This window comes from Limulus polyphemus, unplaced genomic scaffold, assembly GCF_000517525.1.
Source record: "Limulus polyphemus unplaced genomic scaffold, Limulus_polyphemus-2.1.2 Scaffold2395, whole genome shotgun sequence".
Lineage (NCBI taxonomy): Eukaryota > Metazoa > Arthropoda > Merostomata > Xiphosura > Limulidae > Limulus > Limulus polyphemus.
Window position 1 is genome coordinate 38,926 of NW_013668005.1, and position 19,480 is coordinate 58,405.

The 19,480-nt window shown below is 34.1% G+C and overlaps 1 protein-coding gene across 1 annotated transcript in view; it reads right to left on the reverse strand.

Annotated features, from left to right (window-relative positions):
* Positions 1-496: 496 nt before the first annotated feature.
* Positions 497-19,480, reverse strand: part of LOC106466842 (glutaminyl-peptide cyclotransferase-like) — a 40,956-nt gene continuing 21,972 nt past the window's right edge. Inside the window, exons 5-7 of the mRNA XM_013927146.2 lie at positions 18,799-18,898; positions 10,511-10,633; positions 497-3,564 (exon numbers count right to left, since the gene is read on the reverse strand). Coding sequence (XP_013782600.1) covers positions 3,404-3,564; positions 10,511-10,633; positions 18,799-18,898 — 384 coding nt within the window. The 3' untranslated portion in view covers positions 497-3,403. The remainder of the gene's footprint in view (positions 3,565-10,510; positions 10,634-18,798; positions 18,899-19,480) is intronic.

A 19,480-nucleotide genomic window follows, 5' to 3' on the forward strand; every position in this document is an offset into this window, starting at 1 on the left:
ATTGTGCTAGAGTTCAGGTTTCTTCCTCCATTGTTAAACCTGATTGGCTGAGTTAATTGTTTAAAAATAGTTTATAATGTGATATTTTTTATCTTTGTTATAATAATCAATAATTTTATACAAATATAAGTATCAGGAACAAAGTTTTTGAAACTTAATAAATTTTATGTCTGTAATATGCTCTTTATTCTGAAATAAATATTGTTATACAAAATTTTTTGTTATATTTTCTGCATGTATGTATTTGAACTATTAAATCATTGTTTGTAGCTACACATGTATATTTAAGACCTAACAGCATGAACACACACCATTTGAGACAAAACCTAATTCATACATATAACCTTTTTTTTTTATACATGTAATTCAAAAATCCAAAAAATATATTTTACTAACCCATTCAGAATAACCATTTAGTTTTGATTCAACTTATATTTGATTTCTGCTTTAGAATAAGATATGTAACCTACATTTAAAGAAAAAGACTGCCACATTGTGACACAGATGAACATATTTATTGAACCTATAAATCTCTCATACTAAGTGCAAGCAAAAGACACTGTTCAAGCACTAACAGTTGAAACATTAAGTAGTGAAAATAAAAAGAGATGCTTTTACAGCAAAAACAACGTTTTTTTCAAAGATAAATATCTATCAGTCATAACTGTAAATATAACATCTGCATATAATACAAATAAAAACTTTGTACAAATAACTATACAAGTTATACAAATTAAATATCCTTACTATCAAGTTTGTGATTATTTCTGTTGTATGTTAATACAATAATGAACATAAATTATGGATGTCAAGATAAGAGCATTCAAGAATAAGTATTCTAATCTGAAATAGGTCAACATTTTAAGAAACATCCCAATGCAAAGTTAGAACCTTCAAATAGTACATTGTGATAATTATAAACCTTTATATATCCTTTTAAAAAAAATTAACAGAAATGATAATAACACCAGATTAATTAAACAGTAATATTTTGTTTAAAATAATCTGGTTTGAAAAATTCTTTGACAAATGAATCTTAAAAAAAGGTTGTATATTTTTTTGTTTACAATTTTCTTTGAAGTGCTATAATTGTATTCATAGTACCTCACACTTGAGTCATAAGTAGTAAGCAATTATTATTGAGGTGATAACAGAAACCCTTTAACAAGTTCATGTATTCAGTTAATAAAGAGCCACACATTGTAAGAGGAAAATAAGGAATCCATAATGCTTTTCTTATTAATAATAACGAAATACTTAGCATATTCTGGTCTACTGTAACATTATAAATATTGTGTTTCATTACCATAATAAAAATTCTGCCAATACAAACCATTAGCTTAAAGTGTACAAATGTAAATTTCTGTGATAAATCTTGTCTACTGCAACAGAATGAAAAACAAATGTAAAAGCTGTGCTAGTTATCAGTATTAGTTATTACAAGTTATGTTGAGTTAGTGATTATTTTGCTTATACCATATTACATTAGAAACAAATTGACAAACATTTTATTAATTTAAAAGTGCTAAAGAAGTAAACTGAAAATTTCTTTTGCATTTTGATAGAATATAAAATCCTTTATCAGCCTTTGAAATCCAACTTTATTAGTATAAAAGTTATAGTTTAAAAAAAAAGCCTATACAAATCTTTTTTTTTATATTATACAAAAAATGTAAAGTATTTTCTCTGACTTAATCCACCGTATTTTAACTGTTACATTATGAAAGATCAAAATTACAAATTATTTCATTAACTCAAAAATCTAATTCCAGTGAATAAGTTTTTGAATACAAATTGTTTTCTAGGGAAAAGGGTAGAGATCAAAATACAGAAGTTTAAAATTGTACATGGAAATCATAGTAATTCTTACTTTGTATACAAACATCACTGACTAAAGTGTGTTACAACAGAGCAAGATCAAAAACTGTGCTTCCTGAAGTTGTGTTCAACAGTTTTTCATGTTTTTATAACAAGCAGGTGACTGGTTATTTCAAAACAAAATACCATTTTAGTGTATGTATACGTATGCATAAAATAACCACAATGTAATAATTCTCAAACATACATCTTCAATTGTGAATACAGCATTAGAATAATTGTTTATACATACAATGCACTATATTGTGAGTATCCAAGGAAACTGGAATAATAGCCTTGACATCTTACAAGCATAATTTTCTCAAGCAACAATTTATCTTTAAATTTCTAGCTGTGAAATTTTAAAAAAGGTGGAGGGGAGAGAGAGATCGATTTACATTTTCTACCAGCTTCAAACATAAAATAACAAAATTATAAAATATATCTGCTTATTGATAGCAAAATAATATTTTTTCTAACATTACTATCAAAAGTTTACTTGAAATTAAAACCCTAGTTTCATATAAAGTAAGAAATTCTAGGGAAAATATAGCAACTACAGATTTAACTGGGATCTCTTTCTTTAACTACAAAGTTAAACTTTGGTGGTGTTATTTTCTAGATTATGGTTGATGTGACCCAAAATTTGCAAAGGCAAGTTTGAAATAATACACGCATGTTTTAACAACAATGGTGACAAATGATGTAAAGGGTTTCAAGTACACTACAAAAAGGACAATACATAATGCTAGCATGTTTTAAATATCAAGTATAGTTTAGAATATAAATACTTCAAAATTTCAAAACTGTTTGGTAATTTGAAAGTATTGATACCATTTATAAACTATGTTCAAAAAAAGATGAAGTTTTTTTTCATTGTATTTCATATTATATCAGCTTAATTGGGTTGATACTTTTTAATTGTGTTACCACATTTTTCATATAATTTTTGGTAAATATTTCTTGTAAAATAGTAGTTAAATTTTTACAAATGACAAGTTTACCTGAAAAGAATCAATTTCAAGAAGAGTAAAAATCATATTCATTACTCATCACAACCAATAGTCTTTATATGAAAGTAAACACTATGCAAAGAATGTATGATAATATTATCTTCCATTACATTATATACAGATACAACTTCCTTTAAAAATGATAAATACCAAAAAAAAGCCAATTAGATTTTTTTTAAATAATTTTAAATACAAATTTGTTGATTCTACAAATCAAATGAACAACAATCACAAGCTGAAAATCATAATAAGTAGTGGAAAGCAGTAAACAATTAAGAATTGCTGTACTAATAATACAACAAAATACTGAAATGATACAATTTTCAACTGAAATTTGTAACAAACTATATCATTAATGCTGTATTAACCATCAGTATAGAACCACACACACACACGTCAAATCCTTTACAGACTTCCCCTGAAAGTGGCACTCAGCTTCAGTATTCACTAATGTATGATCTGACCAGATGTTACAAAGGAAAGGGAAGGAAAAATACAGAGGCTAATGAGCCAAAATATAAAATAATTATTCATTAAGTCCCTACAATATTTAGTTGAAGATACTGTGCAACAAAAACTGTAAGAATTTTGTTGAGATTGTTGATTGTTGGGTGATGCAGATGTTGTTTGTCGTCGCTCAATAAATGCCATGTGTAAGGAAAAGGATTTGGAATCAAATGCAAGATTGGAACACCTGAAAAAATAAAGAAGTTTGATCAGCATAGTGTGATTATACTAATAGTCTATAAAATAAACAAATCTAAGGTTCTGATCTTTAAAGGTTAACTCCTACAACTCTGCAGTGAACACTGAAACTGTAGAGGGGATCCTGAAAGCAACCATCAAGCCACAATAAACCATGGCAGTGCCCACAGAGTCACCTGATTTTGAACCATCTGTAAAAACTGGAACAGAAGAATGGCTCGAAAGATGTTCGGTAAAGAGAAGATGATACTTTAAATAGGAAATATCCGCCTTCCTCAGATGACTCAAAGAAAGGTCACATGAGGGGTAATGAGCCATGGTGGGATGGGGTGATCATTGGACTCAGCAACAGCATCCAATGACTGACCCAATTCAGCCAGCTGTGCCTGGATACGAAGGCCAAAAAGAGGAATGGCAAACCATCTATTCCAAAAGAGCATAGCCCACTGATGAAGGAAGACACAACCCCAAATGGGAAGCAGTGGTAAGAATCGAAACTTGGTAGCATAAATAGTAATGCATCAAACTGAATTCATAATGTATCTCAAAACAACACTTGCACATTCTGAAATACCATGGAAACCTCCTTTACATGTATTCATGTTGCACACTGATGTTTAGGTCTTGGCTGGTCAGCATTGGATGGTTTTAAAACAGAGCTGATTATGCTGGTTGATAATGTCCATAGGAGATCCATTCCCATGATATTAATGTTTAAAACAAGGTCAGAAACAACAATATTCATCCTAAAACAAACAACAGAGCTAGCATACTTCTCATCCTACATTAATTACCTGCAACTAGGTAAGTATTGACTTTCTTGAGTGGATGTTTGATATATAAAACTGTTTAGCTTAATAGTTATCATTTAGTTTATTTAGTGATTTACTATTTAATGAATATTTAGTTTTCATAACAAGAGTGTTAAAAGTTAATTATTTTGAAAGTAATAGTTGTGACAAATTTTGTTACGTAACTCGGTAAGAGTCATATGTTGTGTGTAGTTCAATTGTTGTAGTATTATTGATGTCATTTTTCTCAAAATCTCCAAGTTTTCTCACTATGCGATTAATGTTAAATCATAGAGTCTCCTAGTTCGTAGAAAGTTCTAGGCCTCAGCTGGAAAATGATAAATATAGACGACCAAGTGAGTGCAAGTGAAGTAAAGTTTAGTCAGAAAAATGTTAGTCAGTGGAAGAAAAGATGAAGTTAGCCAGCATCTGAGTGATTAGCCTTAACAGATGATTTCTATAGTATGTTTCACAACTAATTTGTAACAAAGAGATAGGAAAAATAATTTGTCTTATCAATTGGGTTCTAAAGTAACTGAACCAGCCTGTCTGGACTTTTGACAAAAGAAAAAGACAATTATTAAAAGCTCTGGATACAACTGTGGTAACCAACAAAAGAAGTTAAGTAAAAAAAAGGAAGTCCAAAAAAGTTAAGTTAGTGAAAGTGAAGTTAGACTGCACGATTGTTAGTTTAGCTGTTACAGACAATATTTTAAAGTAAGTTCATGGTTTAACAGAGATAATGAAAATAATTTGTCTTGTCAAAGGGTGTTCTAAGGTAATTGAACTCATCTTTATGGACTTTGATGAAAAGTAGACAATTATTTAAAGTTTCAGATACAACTGCAGTAACCCATGAAGTAGCGTAAATGAATCTATCACAGATTGTACAGTAAAAGCATAGTACAGAAAAATAATTCGTCTTGCCAATTGAACTTTAAAATAACTGAATCAGCCTGTATGGACTTTTGACAGGAAAAGAGAATTATTTAGAGTTTTAGATAAAACTGTGATTTTCTGCAGCGTTAAGAATATTTGTACATACATTTGACTTGTTTTGAATATATATATTATTTTAAAACAAGTGGATTGTTTACTGTCCATTTATTGTCCAAATTTATCACCAACAAGGCATAGACACATATATTGTAGAAGAATCCCAGCCCATATTCAAAACCCTGACTATATATATGCCTATATATGCACAACTGTAGTAGTAGTGAAAACTGTGTAGAGATTACAATCACTATGTATAACCATGTCAACAGATTTTGATAAGTGGATTGAAAGAGACAAGCATATTGGGTTAAAAATAATGATCTACAAGAGTTTGTTAAATAACAACAAGAACAAGAGAGAGAGGAGAAAAAGAAAGACTAAAAGAAAAAAGGAGTGAGAAGAAAATGAGAGAAAGGAAAGACTGGAAAAAGAAAGAGAGAGAATAAGAGCACAAGTTGAGATTGCACAGCTCACCCAACAAAAAGATGAAGGACCGAAAAATGTCAATGGGGTCAGGACCAGCTGACCCAAGCTGCCCAAATTTGATGAACAGAAAGATGACATAGTTGCTTTCCTGCAGAGGTACAAAAGATTTGCACAAAGTCAGAATTGGAACAGCCCACTTCTCGCAGGAAAAGGCCTACAAGTGTATGCAGGCATGATGTCAGAAGATGCCATAGACTATGACAAGTTAAAAGTGGCCTTGCTGAAATGCTATGAACTTACTTAGGAAGGTTTTCATTGAAATTTCAAAGAAGTCAAACCTGACACTGGAGAAACTGTATTTCAGTTTGTGGCACTTTTACGGCAATACTTCATAAGATGGACTGGCATGGCCAAGTGTGACAATAGTTTTGAGGGACTAGCTGACCTACTAATAAGTGAACAGTTCATGATCACGTGCTCAACTGACATGTCACTGTTCCTAAAGAAAAAATCACCAAAAGATGTGGAAGAGATGAACAAAACAGAACTGGCAGAACAGTATATGGAAGCCTATAGAGGGAGTATAATGGGCAAGTCCAAGAATATCCAGTTAAAGTTGAAACCAGTGGTGACTGATGAGAAGCAGGAGTCTACCAAAGGTGACAGGAAGTTAACAGATAAATTGGAAAAGAGATGTTATATTTCTTATAAAATATAGCACATTGTAAAGGAGTGCAAGTCCATCACCAACAAGCAACAGCAGAAATCTCAACATAAAGCAACTGGAACTAATTACAAAAATAGTGCTGGTAAGAAACAAGACAAGAGTGACTGTTCACCATGGATGCTGCTGCCAGAAGAAATGGAATCAAGAAAACATGTCAGATTCACCACAAGAAGGAAGTGCCATTTCCATGATTTATCAGTATATGGCTAATGGTCAGCTCAAGTTAGCAAATGTATCAACAGTGCCAGTAGTGATCAGAGCATGTTACAAATATTGAGAGATGCCAACAAATTACAACATGCCAATAGGAGAAGGCTATGTCAGAGACAAGAAAGTGAAGGTCCTACGAGACACTGGGTGCAGTAGTGCAGCAGTGAGTGTGTGCTAACTGATGGGACAATGAGAAAATTTCACATAGCTAAAATAAAGGTGGATACTCCATATTATATAGAAAACCTTGAAGCCATGTGTATCAAGGCACCAATATACAACTTGATGATTTGAAACATACCAGGTAGTAGAAATTTGGAGGAACTAGACAAAGAGAAGACTGATGTGGCATCTACAGCCATTACAAGAGCTCAAGGGAAGAATATAAAGGAAGATATCATGTCCTGGCGAGTATCAATGAGTGACATCCGGAATGTAGGTCTACAAAAGTGGAAAAAAGCTCAGAAGAAAGACCCTTCTCTGCAGAAACTTTGGGACAGTGCCTGAGAGAAAGTCAAGCACAATGCAAAATGGAAACAGACTGACAAAACAGAAGACTGGAAAGGAGTATTGAACTGGACTTATCAAAGTAGTTCTACTGGCAAAGCTAAACACATCAAAGCCAGTAAGGATTGACATTTCAAGGTCGGACAGAAGGTCTTAGTTCTGCTACCCACAGCCAACAACAAACTCACCCGGCAGTAGAAAGGACCTTTTGAAGTACAGTAAGTTCTCAACAGAATGGACTATAAAGTGAAAGTAAATGGGAAGACCAAGTTCTACCATGTCAATCTGTTGAAGAGGTACTTTGAGAAGGAAGAAGACATTATGCGTGCAGCTATTTAGGTACAGATTGATATGGCAGGTGTAGCTGTCATAGATGCAGAACCAGAAGACAGTGACTTCGTTATAGAAGATAAAGACCTACTAGGCTTAAGACCACTGGGTGGAGATGAGACATACAAGGACGTCAACATAAGTGAAGAACTAACTGGAAAGAAGAAGAAAGAAGTACAAGACCTACTGTGCCAGCATACAGGTAGATTAGGAAAGACAGACCTCAGGCAACACAAGATCAATGGATGATATTCCACAGTTTAACAGAGATAAGGAGAATAATCTGTCTTGTCAAAGGGTGTTTTAATGTAATTTAATCAGCCTATATGGACTTTCGACATAAAAGAGAATTATTTAAAGCTCTGGATAAAACTGTAATAACCCACAAGGTAATGTAAGTAAAGTTATTACTGATTGTATTGGGATAACAGAGTAGAGAATAAATAATTTGTCTTGTCAGTTGGGTTCTGAATTAATTGAACCAGTCTGTATAGACTTTTGACTAAAAATGTGGTAAACAATAGTGTAAAAATTTTGTGTACATATGTTTGACTTGTTTTGAATATATTATTCTAAAACAAGTGGATTGTGTGCTGTCTGTTTATTGTTGAAATTTATTGCCAACAAGTCACAGACACCTAGTGTAAAGAATTGCAGCCCTATAAAAAACCTGACACTTCTACTACTATCATTGTAGAAAAGAAACAGATTGTTTTCAAGATATAAAAATAATCTTAATTATCTACATATCTTTCAGAATAAAACTGAATGCGTGTATCAATATTTATGAAATTTTGTTTAATAATCAAACTCACTTCCATGTCCAACTAGATATATATATATAATAATTTCTATAAATTTTGCTTCAAAAAATTAAGCTTCAATTTGGGAAGGGAAAAAATCTGGTCAGGTTTAGTTTTCCATTTTTGATAATAAACAGATTACTCTAAAAACACAATTGAAATATATTCTTTATACAAAAGTGGTAGTTCAAAATAGTTGGTGAAAATCTGTTTCCACAGCATAACTCAATAATGAAAATATGGACTATTCTTGAGTATTATCAAAGTTAAAGCAGCACGAACTTTGCCAAATTAATCCACTAATACAATGTTTAAAATACACGAGACCACATATTTACTTTAGTCATAAGTAAAATAGCAAATAGTACAATGAACTAATTACTAATAACATAATTTTATGTTTATAATATAAAATTATCAGGTTTTACCAACTGAACTTGTGTCATATAAGTTTAAAATTTGTTAGAATCAAAATGAATTTCAAACAGGTACTTACCTCTAGAATACAAAAACCCTTTCCTTCTTGTGTTACTCTCTCATGCTATCAACAACCATGTGAGTAAAGTTCTGAATGTGTTTGATGACATGTAGAGCATGTGTCAGCTTACCCAAAGTTCTCTACTGTCCCATGCAAGTTATTGCACTTGTGTCAGAAGCATGTACTATAAGCTCTGTTTTCCTGCCATAATACAGATTTCTTAGTTGCAGTCGTGATGGAAAACCACATATTTTCTAGTTAGGAAGAGGTGAGTTACAATGTAATTCAGAAGTGTTTGAAATTCATTTGAATTTTTAGAAATGTAAAATTCAAAATGGGCACACTTCTGAAATATGAAAATGCATGAAAAATACCTTAATTTAAACTTCAATTACCATCTTGATGGAAATCAATTCAATAGTGTTATGAAAAAAAAATGGATCTTAGTGTTTAAATTATCAGCTTCTTTAGACTTCTGGCAGTGTATTGTTGACAGTGGGAAAGCAAATAGATTTTTAGGTTGTATATACAAGAATATTGAATACGAGTCTAAAATTATTATCATTTCTTTGTACAGATATCTGGTTAGGCCTCATTTAGAATATTGTGTTCTGTCTTTAGCTCCTAATGAGAATGTTTAGTTGTCAGAAAGGGTTCGCAGGAGGGCTACTAGTATGATTCCTGGGATGGAGGAGCCGTCATAAGAGATTAGGTTTGGGAATTATTTTTGCTTGAGAAAAGAAAGGTTAAAGGGCATCTGATTGAAATGTTCAAAAGTATAAAGGGAATAAATATGATCGATGCATCATCTTTTTTTGTATATGTTGGTAAGAGTGGTAGGAATACGGGGCATAGATTTAAGATTTGGCAGGGTAGAAGTCATCTGTAGATTTAGCTATTTTATTTTTTGAACAGTGTAATCAGCCTTTGGAATATGTTGCCTTCAGACATGGTAAACACAACTTCAATGGGAGAATTCATGAGAGGGTTTGATGAGCACTAGGGAAGGCAGAACTGGATATAGGGAAATGAGTATTTGATGAAATGAATTGGACAGCTATGATGGGTCAAGTGGCTCCTTGTTATCTCTAAATATTATGTTATACATAGATTAATAAGAGCCAACAATATAGCCACAGAAACTCTGCACACTATAGGTATACTATATGAGTAAGGCCTCAAGAGAAGTTTGAAAAGTCTGATATTGGTTGAATCATCTGCAGCAGTAGTAAATGTTGACTTCTTAATTGATAGTGAGCAAAGTTAACAGCATGACTGTCAACAAAACAAATCTGGATTATAGAAAGAAAGCAGATCTTGTATACATCCTCATGATATGGGAGCCAAAATTCACATGGAAGGTGGAAGGGTGGAGAACTAATTCTGGGTAAGTTGAGCCATGCACTGCATGGTGTCAAGATTATTCAGAACTTTGGTCGCATAGTGGTTGACAGCATGACAGTGACTCATCCAGAAAATGGTTTTAGTATTTTAGAGGTAAGTTTGCCTGTTTAGTTTAGAATATTATGTTTAAAACTAAGGTAGCAAAGTGGTTACAAAGCAAACAAGAGAATTATGTAAAAATCAAGGTTATTAAACAGTTTATTTTTCATTATATAAGAACTTTATGTACTAAGACTTTTTTTAAAACAAAACTACCTCACCTCTTTTTAAGAAAGGAAGATGATCATCTTCTACAAATGAAAAAGAATTTTTGTTGTAAAAATAGTTGGTAGTAAATAGAGGTGGTGAGAGTTCAAGCCTTTTCATGGCATTCAAACGGCGTTCTGCAAACACATGTAAATATGTTAGTAAAGTTATGTAAAATTAAAATAGGGAACATATATATTAATGTATTACATCAAAACACTTCTATGTTAGTATTGTGTGGTGCTGAATTCCAATAAATTTTACAGTACTTTTTACCATAAATACCTCTACATAATTCAAACCATACTTCACTATCTATGCTAAAACAATACACATACTGTGTAAGCTTGGACTAAACCAAAGTGTTTTGTACTATTAGATTTGTTTGTTTGTTTTTAAGCACAAAGCAACACAACAAACTATCTGTGCTCTGCCAACTGTATATATCAAATCCTTATTTTTAGCATCATAAGCCCTTAGACTTATCTTTGAGCCACGAGGGGGCTCTAGTATTAAAAGTGGATAAAGCATCAGAGCAACACAGCTTATAAATTTTATCACTTCTGTTTTCTACAATCCAAATTAATATAAGTTTTCAAAAATAACACTTAACTGACAGAATTTCAAATAGCTTTGAACTAGTGAATTGCTGTTGATGAGGCCACAATATAAGACATTCCAAAAATTATAAGGGCAAGATTTCATAATTAAGCTGTTTGTAAAATTACTGAAACAAAAAGTGAAATTAAAATATATTTCAAGAGCACCATTTATTTATTGAATACAGTTAACTAAGAAGTTTCAAACTAGTTTCAACTTGTGAGACATGAGTACCATCAAAATTAAAGTGAACAGTATTAGGATCTGATTCAAACTGTATAAGCCCCTCTGGAATTGATACAGCCTTTGCATCAATGGGGTATAACTCTGATCAGTAAGCAGACAACATTGTGGGGGCAATCTTATCCCTTTCCCCCATAATTCTGATCAGTAAGCAGACAATATTGTGGGGGCAATCTTATCCCTTTCCTCGGTTATGTTCTTCCAAGTGCTATGGCATTGCATGGTGAATTAAGGCCTATATCGTGTTAAAGGTGGTCTCACAGAAATGTAGATCAAGACTTCTTACTGACCAATCCATGATCTCTATGAGCTGTTGTTCAAGATAGTCAGTGCTTCAGCAAGCCCACTAAAGTCTTTAGCTATTTAGCTCATTGCCATAAGTTTTAAGTAGTTAATTTCAGCATCTGTTAGGTACAGTATGTTCCAAGATCTTGTCAAATAAAATTAGTTTTCTCTCTCTCTCTCTCTCATTTATGATAACATTTTGTTACAATTTTCATTTACATTTGAATAGTAAAAAAAAAATGTATAACAACCTTATCCACAGACTAATGCAGTTAGAATCTACTCCAATTTGTAAACATATCCTTAATTTTTACATTCACATTTCAACTTGATTTTATGAGAGGGCAAACACAGAAACTTTGCTTTTTACATAGGGCAAAATTTTCGTTTTACAAATGATGAAATAAGGATTGTTGCAGTTTGCTCTGCAAACACACACCTTATGTCTTTTGTCTAAATATGTATTTTGCCATTGGTTTCTGCTGGATACTAGTGTGGTTGATACATAACTTAGCCTAGCTATAATGAAAAAGATACAATTACTGTTCCCCAGCATTGTGTCATATCCTGCAAGACATGACAATATGACCACCTACTGATGTCCTGGCTCTAGTACATTTGTGCAGGCTGCCATTCTCAGCATAACCTGTACCGGTTATGAACTCAGAGAACCTTTAGTCAAGTTAAAGAAAAGATAAATGACAAAGAAACATGGTTCATAAATAATTATCGGTTATCCAAGCAGCCTCATAGTAAACAATAAAGAGAAGGCCAACACATGCACATGATAGAGGCAAGATAAGCATAAAAGATGCATTACATGGCCGAAGCTGTTCAGAAGAATGTACACTGGTAACTAAGCTGTTACTACAGACCAGGAACTCTTGTCATAAGTTCTTGCTACCATGGTCTTGGCAAGGTTCAATGAGGTACAAAAGCAACAGCATAAAAGGTAGAAATTAAATTTTTCTAGACACACAAGTGCATTGCATATTATAATTCTCATGTATCCATTTTTAGGCTACCCTTGTTTGATCAAAGAGTAGGATTTGTCCATCACTTATAGTGAGCCCATGACATTTTATTTCCTATTTCATTCTTCAAGACATAATAAGTTGGTTGGTTGGTTGTTTGTTGTTTTTTGGCACAAAGCAACATGGCTATCTGTGCCAAACAACTGGTAAAAATCTTTAAAAGGTAAAATTCAATAACATGTAAAAATGAAACGAGTTAAAACTAAACAATGTGCAATATATCTGATAAAAACTCATATAGAATTAAAAAGGCCAATGGCTCATAAAAATTTAAAAATACAATAAAGTTGGACAGTGTCACCATCTCCAATGACACCGTCCAATGTCAGGGCTAAACCCTTAGAAAACACATGTTTAAAATGGTACTGTTGCTCAGAGTCATAATGATGACACGACAGTAAAATGTGGTCTATTGTGACTTGAGTGTCACAAAGGCTACACATTGGTGTATCGGTGTGACCAATGCACAGCCTAGCCAAAACAACTTCCTTCTTCCAATCCTTATGGAAACAAGATGGCCACAGAGCAACAGAAAGTTTGATCTGGAAAAGCTTGTTATAATGTTGCTCACCCCAAGTCAACTGCCAACTGGCACAAAGCCATTCCTTGTATACAGGATCGTAGTCCATATATGGGACAAGCCCGGCTGTGACAGCAACAAAGCAGATGGACTTTGCTACAGTGTCAGCGAGCTTGTTCCCACAGATACCGACATGGGCAGGTATCCAGAAAAACTGGATAGAAATGGAAGATGAAGAAAAATGGGCCAGTCATTGTTGAATATCAACGAGAACAGGGTGAGAACTAATGGTAAGCAATTCCAAAACCAGTAGAGAACTAAGAGAGTCAGTGTAAATAGTACAATCGGTGTATTGCATACATGGTCCAGGGCAAGGGAAATGGCATACAACTCAGCAGTGAACACAGAAACTGTAGAGGGGATCCTGTGAACAATCACTGAGCCACAACAAACCATGGCAGAGCCCACAGAGTCACCCAATTTCAAACCATCCGTATAAATGGGAATAAAAGGATGGTTAAAAAGATGTTTGGCAAAATGAAGATGGTGCTTCCAATCAGGAGTATCTGCCTTCCTCAGATGACTCAAGGAAAGGTTACATCTGGAGATGGTAATAAGCCATGGTGGAATAGGCTGATCATTAGGAATAGCAACCCCATCCAATGCCAAACCCAATTCAGCTAGATGTGCCTGGATACGAAGGCCAAAGATAAAAATGACAGACCGTCTATTCTGGAAGAGCACAACTCACTGAGGAAGAAAGACACACCTCCAGTTGAGATGATGTGGTAAGGATTGAAGCTTGGTAGTATACTGTAGAGAAAGTAGCAAACAGCAGAGGTGAAGAGGGTGTTCGTGGGACTTAGTGTACAAACTCTGGACTGGAGAAGTGTGGAAAGTTCTTGTGCAAAGCCAAAATCCCAGACAGTGAATGGAGTCCAGCATCTTCAAGGTTGAGGTTCTGGCAGAACCATAGAACAGAAACCCATGGTCCAATTTGGATTGAATGAGGGCACAAAATATCTTGAGCACAGAACAACAATCTGCTACCCAAAAGGTGGAAGAGAGGACAAGGAGGATGTTCAGTGCCCTTGTACACTTCACACTTAGCTGCTTGATGTGAGGAATGAACATAAGCTTACGGTCAAAGATAAGCCCCAAGAACTTTGCCTCATGGACCACAGGAAGAACAACATCACCAAAACGGAGCTTGGGATCGTGGTGTAGGCCCTATTGGTGGCAAAAATGCATTCAAAAGAGTTTGGAAAAAGAAATGGTAAAACTATTTTCTGTGGTCCACTTCAACAAGTGGTTGGTTAGTTGCCTCCACACAGTCATTAACAGATGGAAGACTAATGACAGAAAGATCGAGTTCTGAGAGTGAGGTGAAAGAGAGCCGGTCAGCCTGGTCCAACTTCTACAATAGGAAAATAATCATTGTTCTTGGGTCACTGTCAACCCTCCAAGAGAAACAAGAGAAAAATAAAGAGGAATAGATAGATAGATCAATAGCAGTAAAAGATTGACTTGGTGCATGAAAATAGGTAAAGAAACCAGTATTGAAGAGAGAAAAGTTGTGATTTTAGAGCATATGCTCTATGGAACGACCCCTCTCATCAATATCAGCACCACCCCAGAGGGTACTGTGTCCATCAAAGTCTCCCAGGATAACAAAGGGAAACAGCAGCTGTTCTATGAGAGCATCAAGGTCTGATTTATCATAAGTCTCTCCATGAGACAGGTAGAGAGAACAAACAGCGATGGTACGACCCAAGGAAACACAGATGGCTATGGCCTCCAGGTGTGTATCGAGTGACACAGACAAGGTGGGCATGTTCTGGTCGACCAGCAGTGCCACCCTTCCATGCACTCGTACACCACACAACCTGTCATTCTGATATAAAGAAAACTGCCAAAAGGTGACTGTATCAGCAGGTGTCATAAATGTTTTCTGTAAGAAAAGATGCATAGGATGATAGGAATCAAGCCTTAATTTCATCCAGATTAGAACGAAAACCTCAACAGTTCCACTGTATCAAAGTGGCCATTTTTACTTAGGTGGAGGAGAACTGGACAGATAACCCTGCCCTAGGTCGAGTGGGCAGGGCTCTGTCAGAAGACGTAGATTTCAGTGACTGAGGGCATCAATGAATAATCATTCTGCATCTCGGGGCTGAAGATGGACCTGAGCAGACACCAGAAGCCAAGACCGAAGGAAGAGGACCCGGGCAGTCACTGGAAGAAATGGTGGAGACAGAGATAGGAGTAGACGTGGACTTGTCAACTCAATCATCCATTGAGGGCAAAAAGATTCTTCACATGGTTTGAGAACAACTCTGTTGGAGGCATGAAAAGATCTGTCTGCACTCCCACTGTATCAGTGGAACGTAGTGCATCAGCATATGTCTGAGATGGAGTGGAGGACAATAACTTCCGAACCTCTGGGTAAGAAATGTTATGGGCAGTACATAAATGTTGTATCTCTTTCTCCTCCACCAACTTAGGGCAAGATCAATAGTAAGAGAGGTGGGAAACACCATAATTGACACAGTGAGGGTCCAGTTGACACTTATAGGCTTCATGGTCTATGTCACCACAATGAGCACACATCAAAGAACAACATCAAGATGTTTTTGAATGTCAGAACCGATCACATTGGAAACATCTGATAGTGTTAGGAATGTATGGTCGCACCTTACAGTTCAGATAACCTGCCTTGACAAAAGCAGGTGGACATGGGGATTTAAACATCAAAATTAATACATCTGTCGGCAGCATAATTCCATCCTTGCGAGTGGAGATACGGTGCACAGCAGAAATTCTTTGGCTGGAGAAACCAGCAAGTATCTCAGACTCAGGGATGTTCTTCAAATCACTCTCAACAATTACTTCTTAGGAGGAATTCAAAGTAGCATGGGGAGTAGCCTCAATGGGTATATCCCCAATGGCCTTTGACCTAGGTTTAGATGTTTCCACCAAGATGACTCCAGAGCGCAACTTCCTGACTGACTTGGGAGAGCCAGCAAGCCCCTTTAATACCTTCTGAATGAAAAAGGGAAACATATACCCTAAGGATTTGTCAGATAAAGAATGAACAATTAAAAATCAAGATACAGGATCTGACTTTGGTGGTGACTGTGGAACAGAGTCATCAATGTGTGGTCATTTACCTATTAGCTGTTTTTTATAGGTTTATTTTTTTCTAGGATTGGGGAGTCCATAATAAACAGAGAATGATTCAGTACCCTACCCACTATACCCAAACACCAGCATCAGACACAATACCCAACACTGGTACTCAGTTGACCCTAGCCCAACAGGACCAGCCGACTGACCCTTGGGGGGGGGGGAGCCACCCCAAGGCCACCCATCTACAGGAATTCAAGGCCAAGGTGGTGTGTTGCAGTGCCCCAGACACCATTCAACCACCAAGTTCCTCTCCTCCCCCTCATGGGTCACCACGCACAGCAAACACATGGTTGGATGTTCAGATCCCAGAGAAGGTAAAATGAAAATACAGAACCTTCTCTGGGAGGTCCCCTCACCACATACAGAAATCCACCTTAAGGGGACATAATAAGAAAATTTGAATTGCACTATTAGGATGATTTAATAAAAGCATTATTTTTATGATTTTATTTTTTGATTACAATTTTATTATTTTGTATATTGATAAAGTTGACCAAATGTGTATAATCTAAATGACTCAATTGTTTTGTTTTTTTTAATGCGAAGAAGTTCCTTCAGATTTTTTTTTTAAAGTCTTGCATAATTTATGTTTTAGTTTAATTTCAAAATTTAATACCTGTTTTTAACACAATGATATTATTTAGATTAGTAAAACTGATCTTTGGATAACATACTATTAACAAAATAGCATTATTTTTATAATCATACAAAAAATGTGGATGCAAATGATATTTGTAATATCTCAAATGTAATATCTTAGTTTTTCTAAACTGTGATAAAACAAGGTTACTCAAATGATTATTAATAGCAGCAGCAAAAAATGCATGTCTAGGATATCTGAATACAATAATAAGTCATAATTAAATCAGTAATGCTTTACATATAAGGAAGAAAATATTTAAATTAAGCAATGAGTCCCCCAGTTGAACAGCAGTAAGTTTATGGAATTACAAGGCTAAGATCCTGGATTTGATTCCCTGCAGTGTACAAAGTGCAGCGAGCTCATTGTGTACCTTTGCAGAAAGAAAACTATTCAGCAACAAACTATTTTAATCCATAATACAATTTTTTTTATAATTCTCACAATATTACTATAAGTTATAACTCTAGCATATGTAGATTTAATACAATATTTAAAGTGACACCAAATGTTAAGTCTTTGTTCACAGTTCATTTAAGGTTCTTTCAAGAGAATAAGAAAAAGTTTATGTACAAAAGAGAGACTTTTAGTTAATAGATTTAGGCTGCACAGCTCAATAAAGTAAGTTCAACAGTAAATTAGTTATTTTAAGCATAACTATCACTATTCAATCAACTGTTATACATTATTTTTTACCTTTATTTGGAATTTTCAGTTTTTAAACTATAGTTATTTTTAATTATCCCAAACTTTTAAACTAGACCAAGATAATCTGTTCAAACACTTGTTAAAAATGGAAATCAAAGTATTTAGTAAACCAACAACAAAATCTAACTTCAGCACCAACTCTGTTTTAAAGAAACAGATGTTGTACAACAATACTGCTGTAAGAATTATCCAATGCAGTATACCCATAAAGCTGTTTAAGTGCTAACAGATGTACTTTACCAATAAATCTTTAAGTATTAAATGTAATGCATACTCTGTTGTGAATGGAGTATTTTCAAGCTAAAGAGAGTATTTATCTCTGTATACAAATGACTAGTTTGGCTCTCCTTGAATACAGTGTACAGTTTTGGTCTCTTCATCCAAGAAAGGATGTTGATTTATTGAAAATGAGAGCTACTAGTATAATTCTGGAAATAGAAGAGTTATCTATGGGATGAGTAAAATATCTTATTGAAGTTTACAAGATTACTGAAAGGATTGATTTCTTTGTGCTGAATTTTCATTTTCTTTAGACAACAGGACAAGAGAGCACACATTTTAAGATATGGAAAAGGAAAGCTAGATTCCAGATAAGATTATTATATTTTCCAACATGGTGATTAATCATAAATAATGCAGGCTGGCACTTTACTTAAGATTAAGAAAGGAAAGATTATTTCCTGAAAAATAGACGGTGAATTTCAGTTTTTACTTTATTCTGAAGAGTGTACAGGGACAGCCTTGGAGGGCCAAATGGTCCCTTCTTGTCTGTAATGTCATAAGTTATGATAATTGAAAAAAATTAATCAAAAATTAAGTTAAAAACATGGAAAATGATATGAAACTTCTATAATTTTCATTACTACATTCTTTGGAACCAAAAACTTCATTCAGTTGAAATAATGAAATAAAAATTTCCTAAATTAGGAAAAATATCCAAATTTTATCAACTTTACTATAACTTAAAGGCAAATATGTTGTGCATGTTTACACTATCAAAAATCTAGGCGACTGCAGATATTAGTAGAAAATTGCATTAATATATGAATATATCACTTAATCCTTCCAACACAAAATGCTTACCAACATTGACAAGCTGAATGTACAAACCATAGGTGTCATCAAAATAGCTGTGGAACTGTGGGTCTGCAGCACCCAGAAGATCCAAAAGTATCAATACATGCTAGAACACAACAATATAATGAAACAATAGCATAATGAAAACCATGAATATATTTGAATATATAAAGTGCAGGCATTACAAATATGGCAGAAGTATATTATGAATTGTTCCATTCTGATACAAAATTACAAAAAAATGCAGTCTATGTTCCAGATTTTATTGTTTACAAATACAAATGCCTAAATTTGCCTAACTTCAATCTCCACAAATATGAAATATTTGACAATTAGTACCTAAATCCTTAACTTACATTAAATTATAAGGAAACACCTTGTGATATCAGTTCATATTTTGAAAAGATTATTTTATCATACCCTTAGGTCCACAACATACACTATATATATTGTTATTGTTATGAACAGGCTAGTTAACCAATAATATTCACATGCAAAAGAGCACATACCACTATATATATTGTTATTGTTATGAACAGGCTAGTTAACCAATAATATTCACATGTAAAAGAGCACATACCACTATATATATTGTTATTGTTATGAACAGGGTAGTTAACCAATAATATTCACATGTAAAAGAGCACATACCACTATATATATTGTTATTGTTATGAACAGGGTAGTT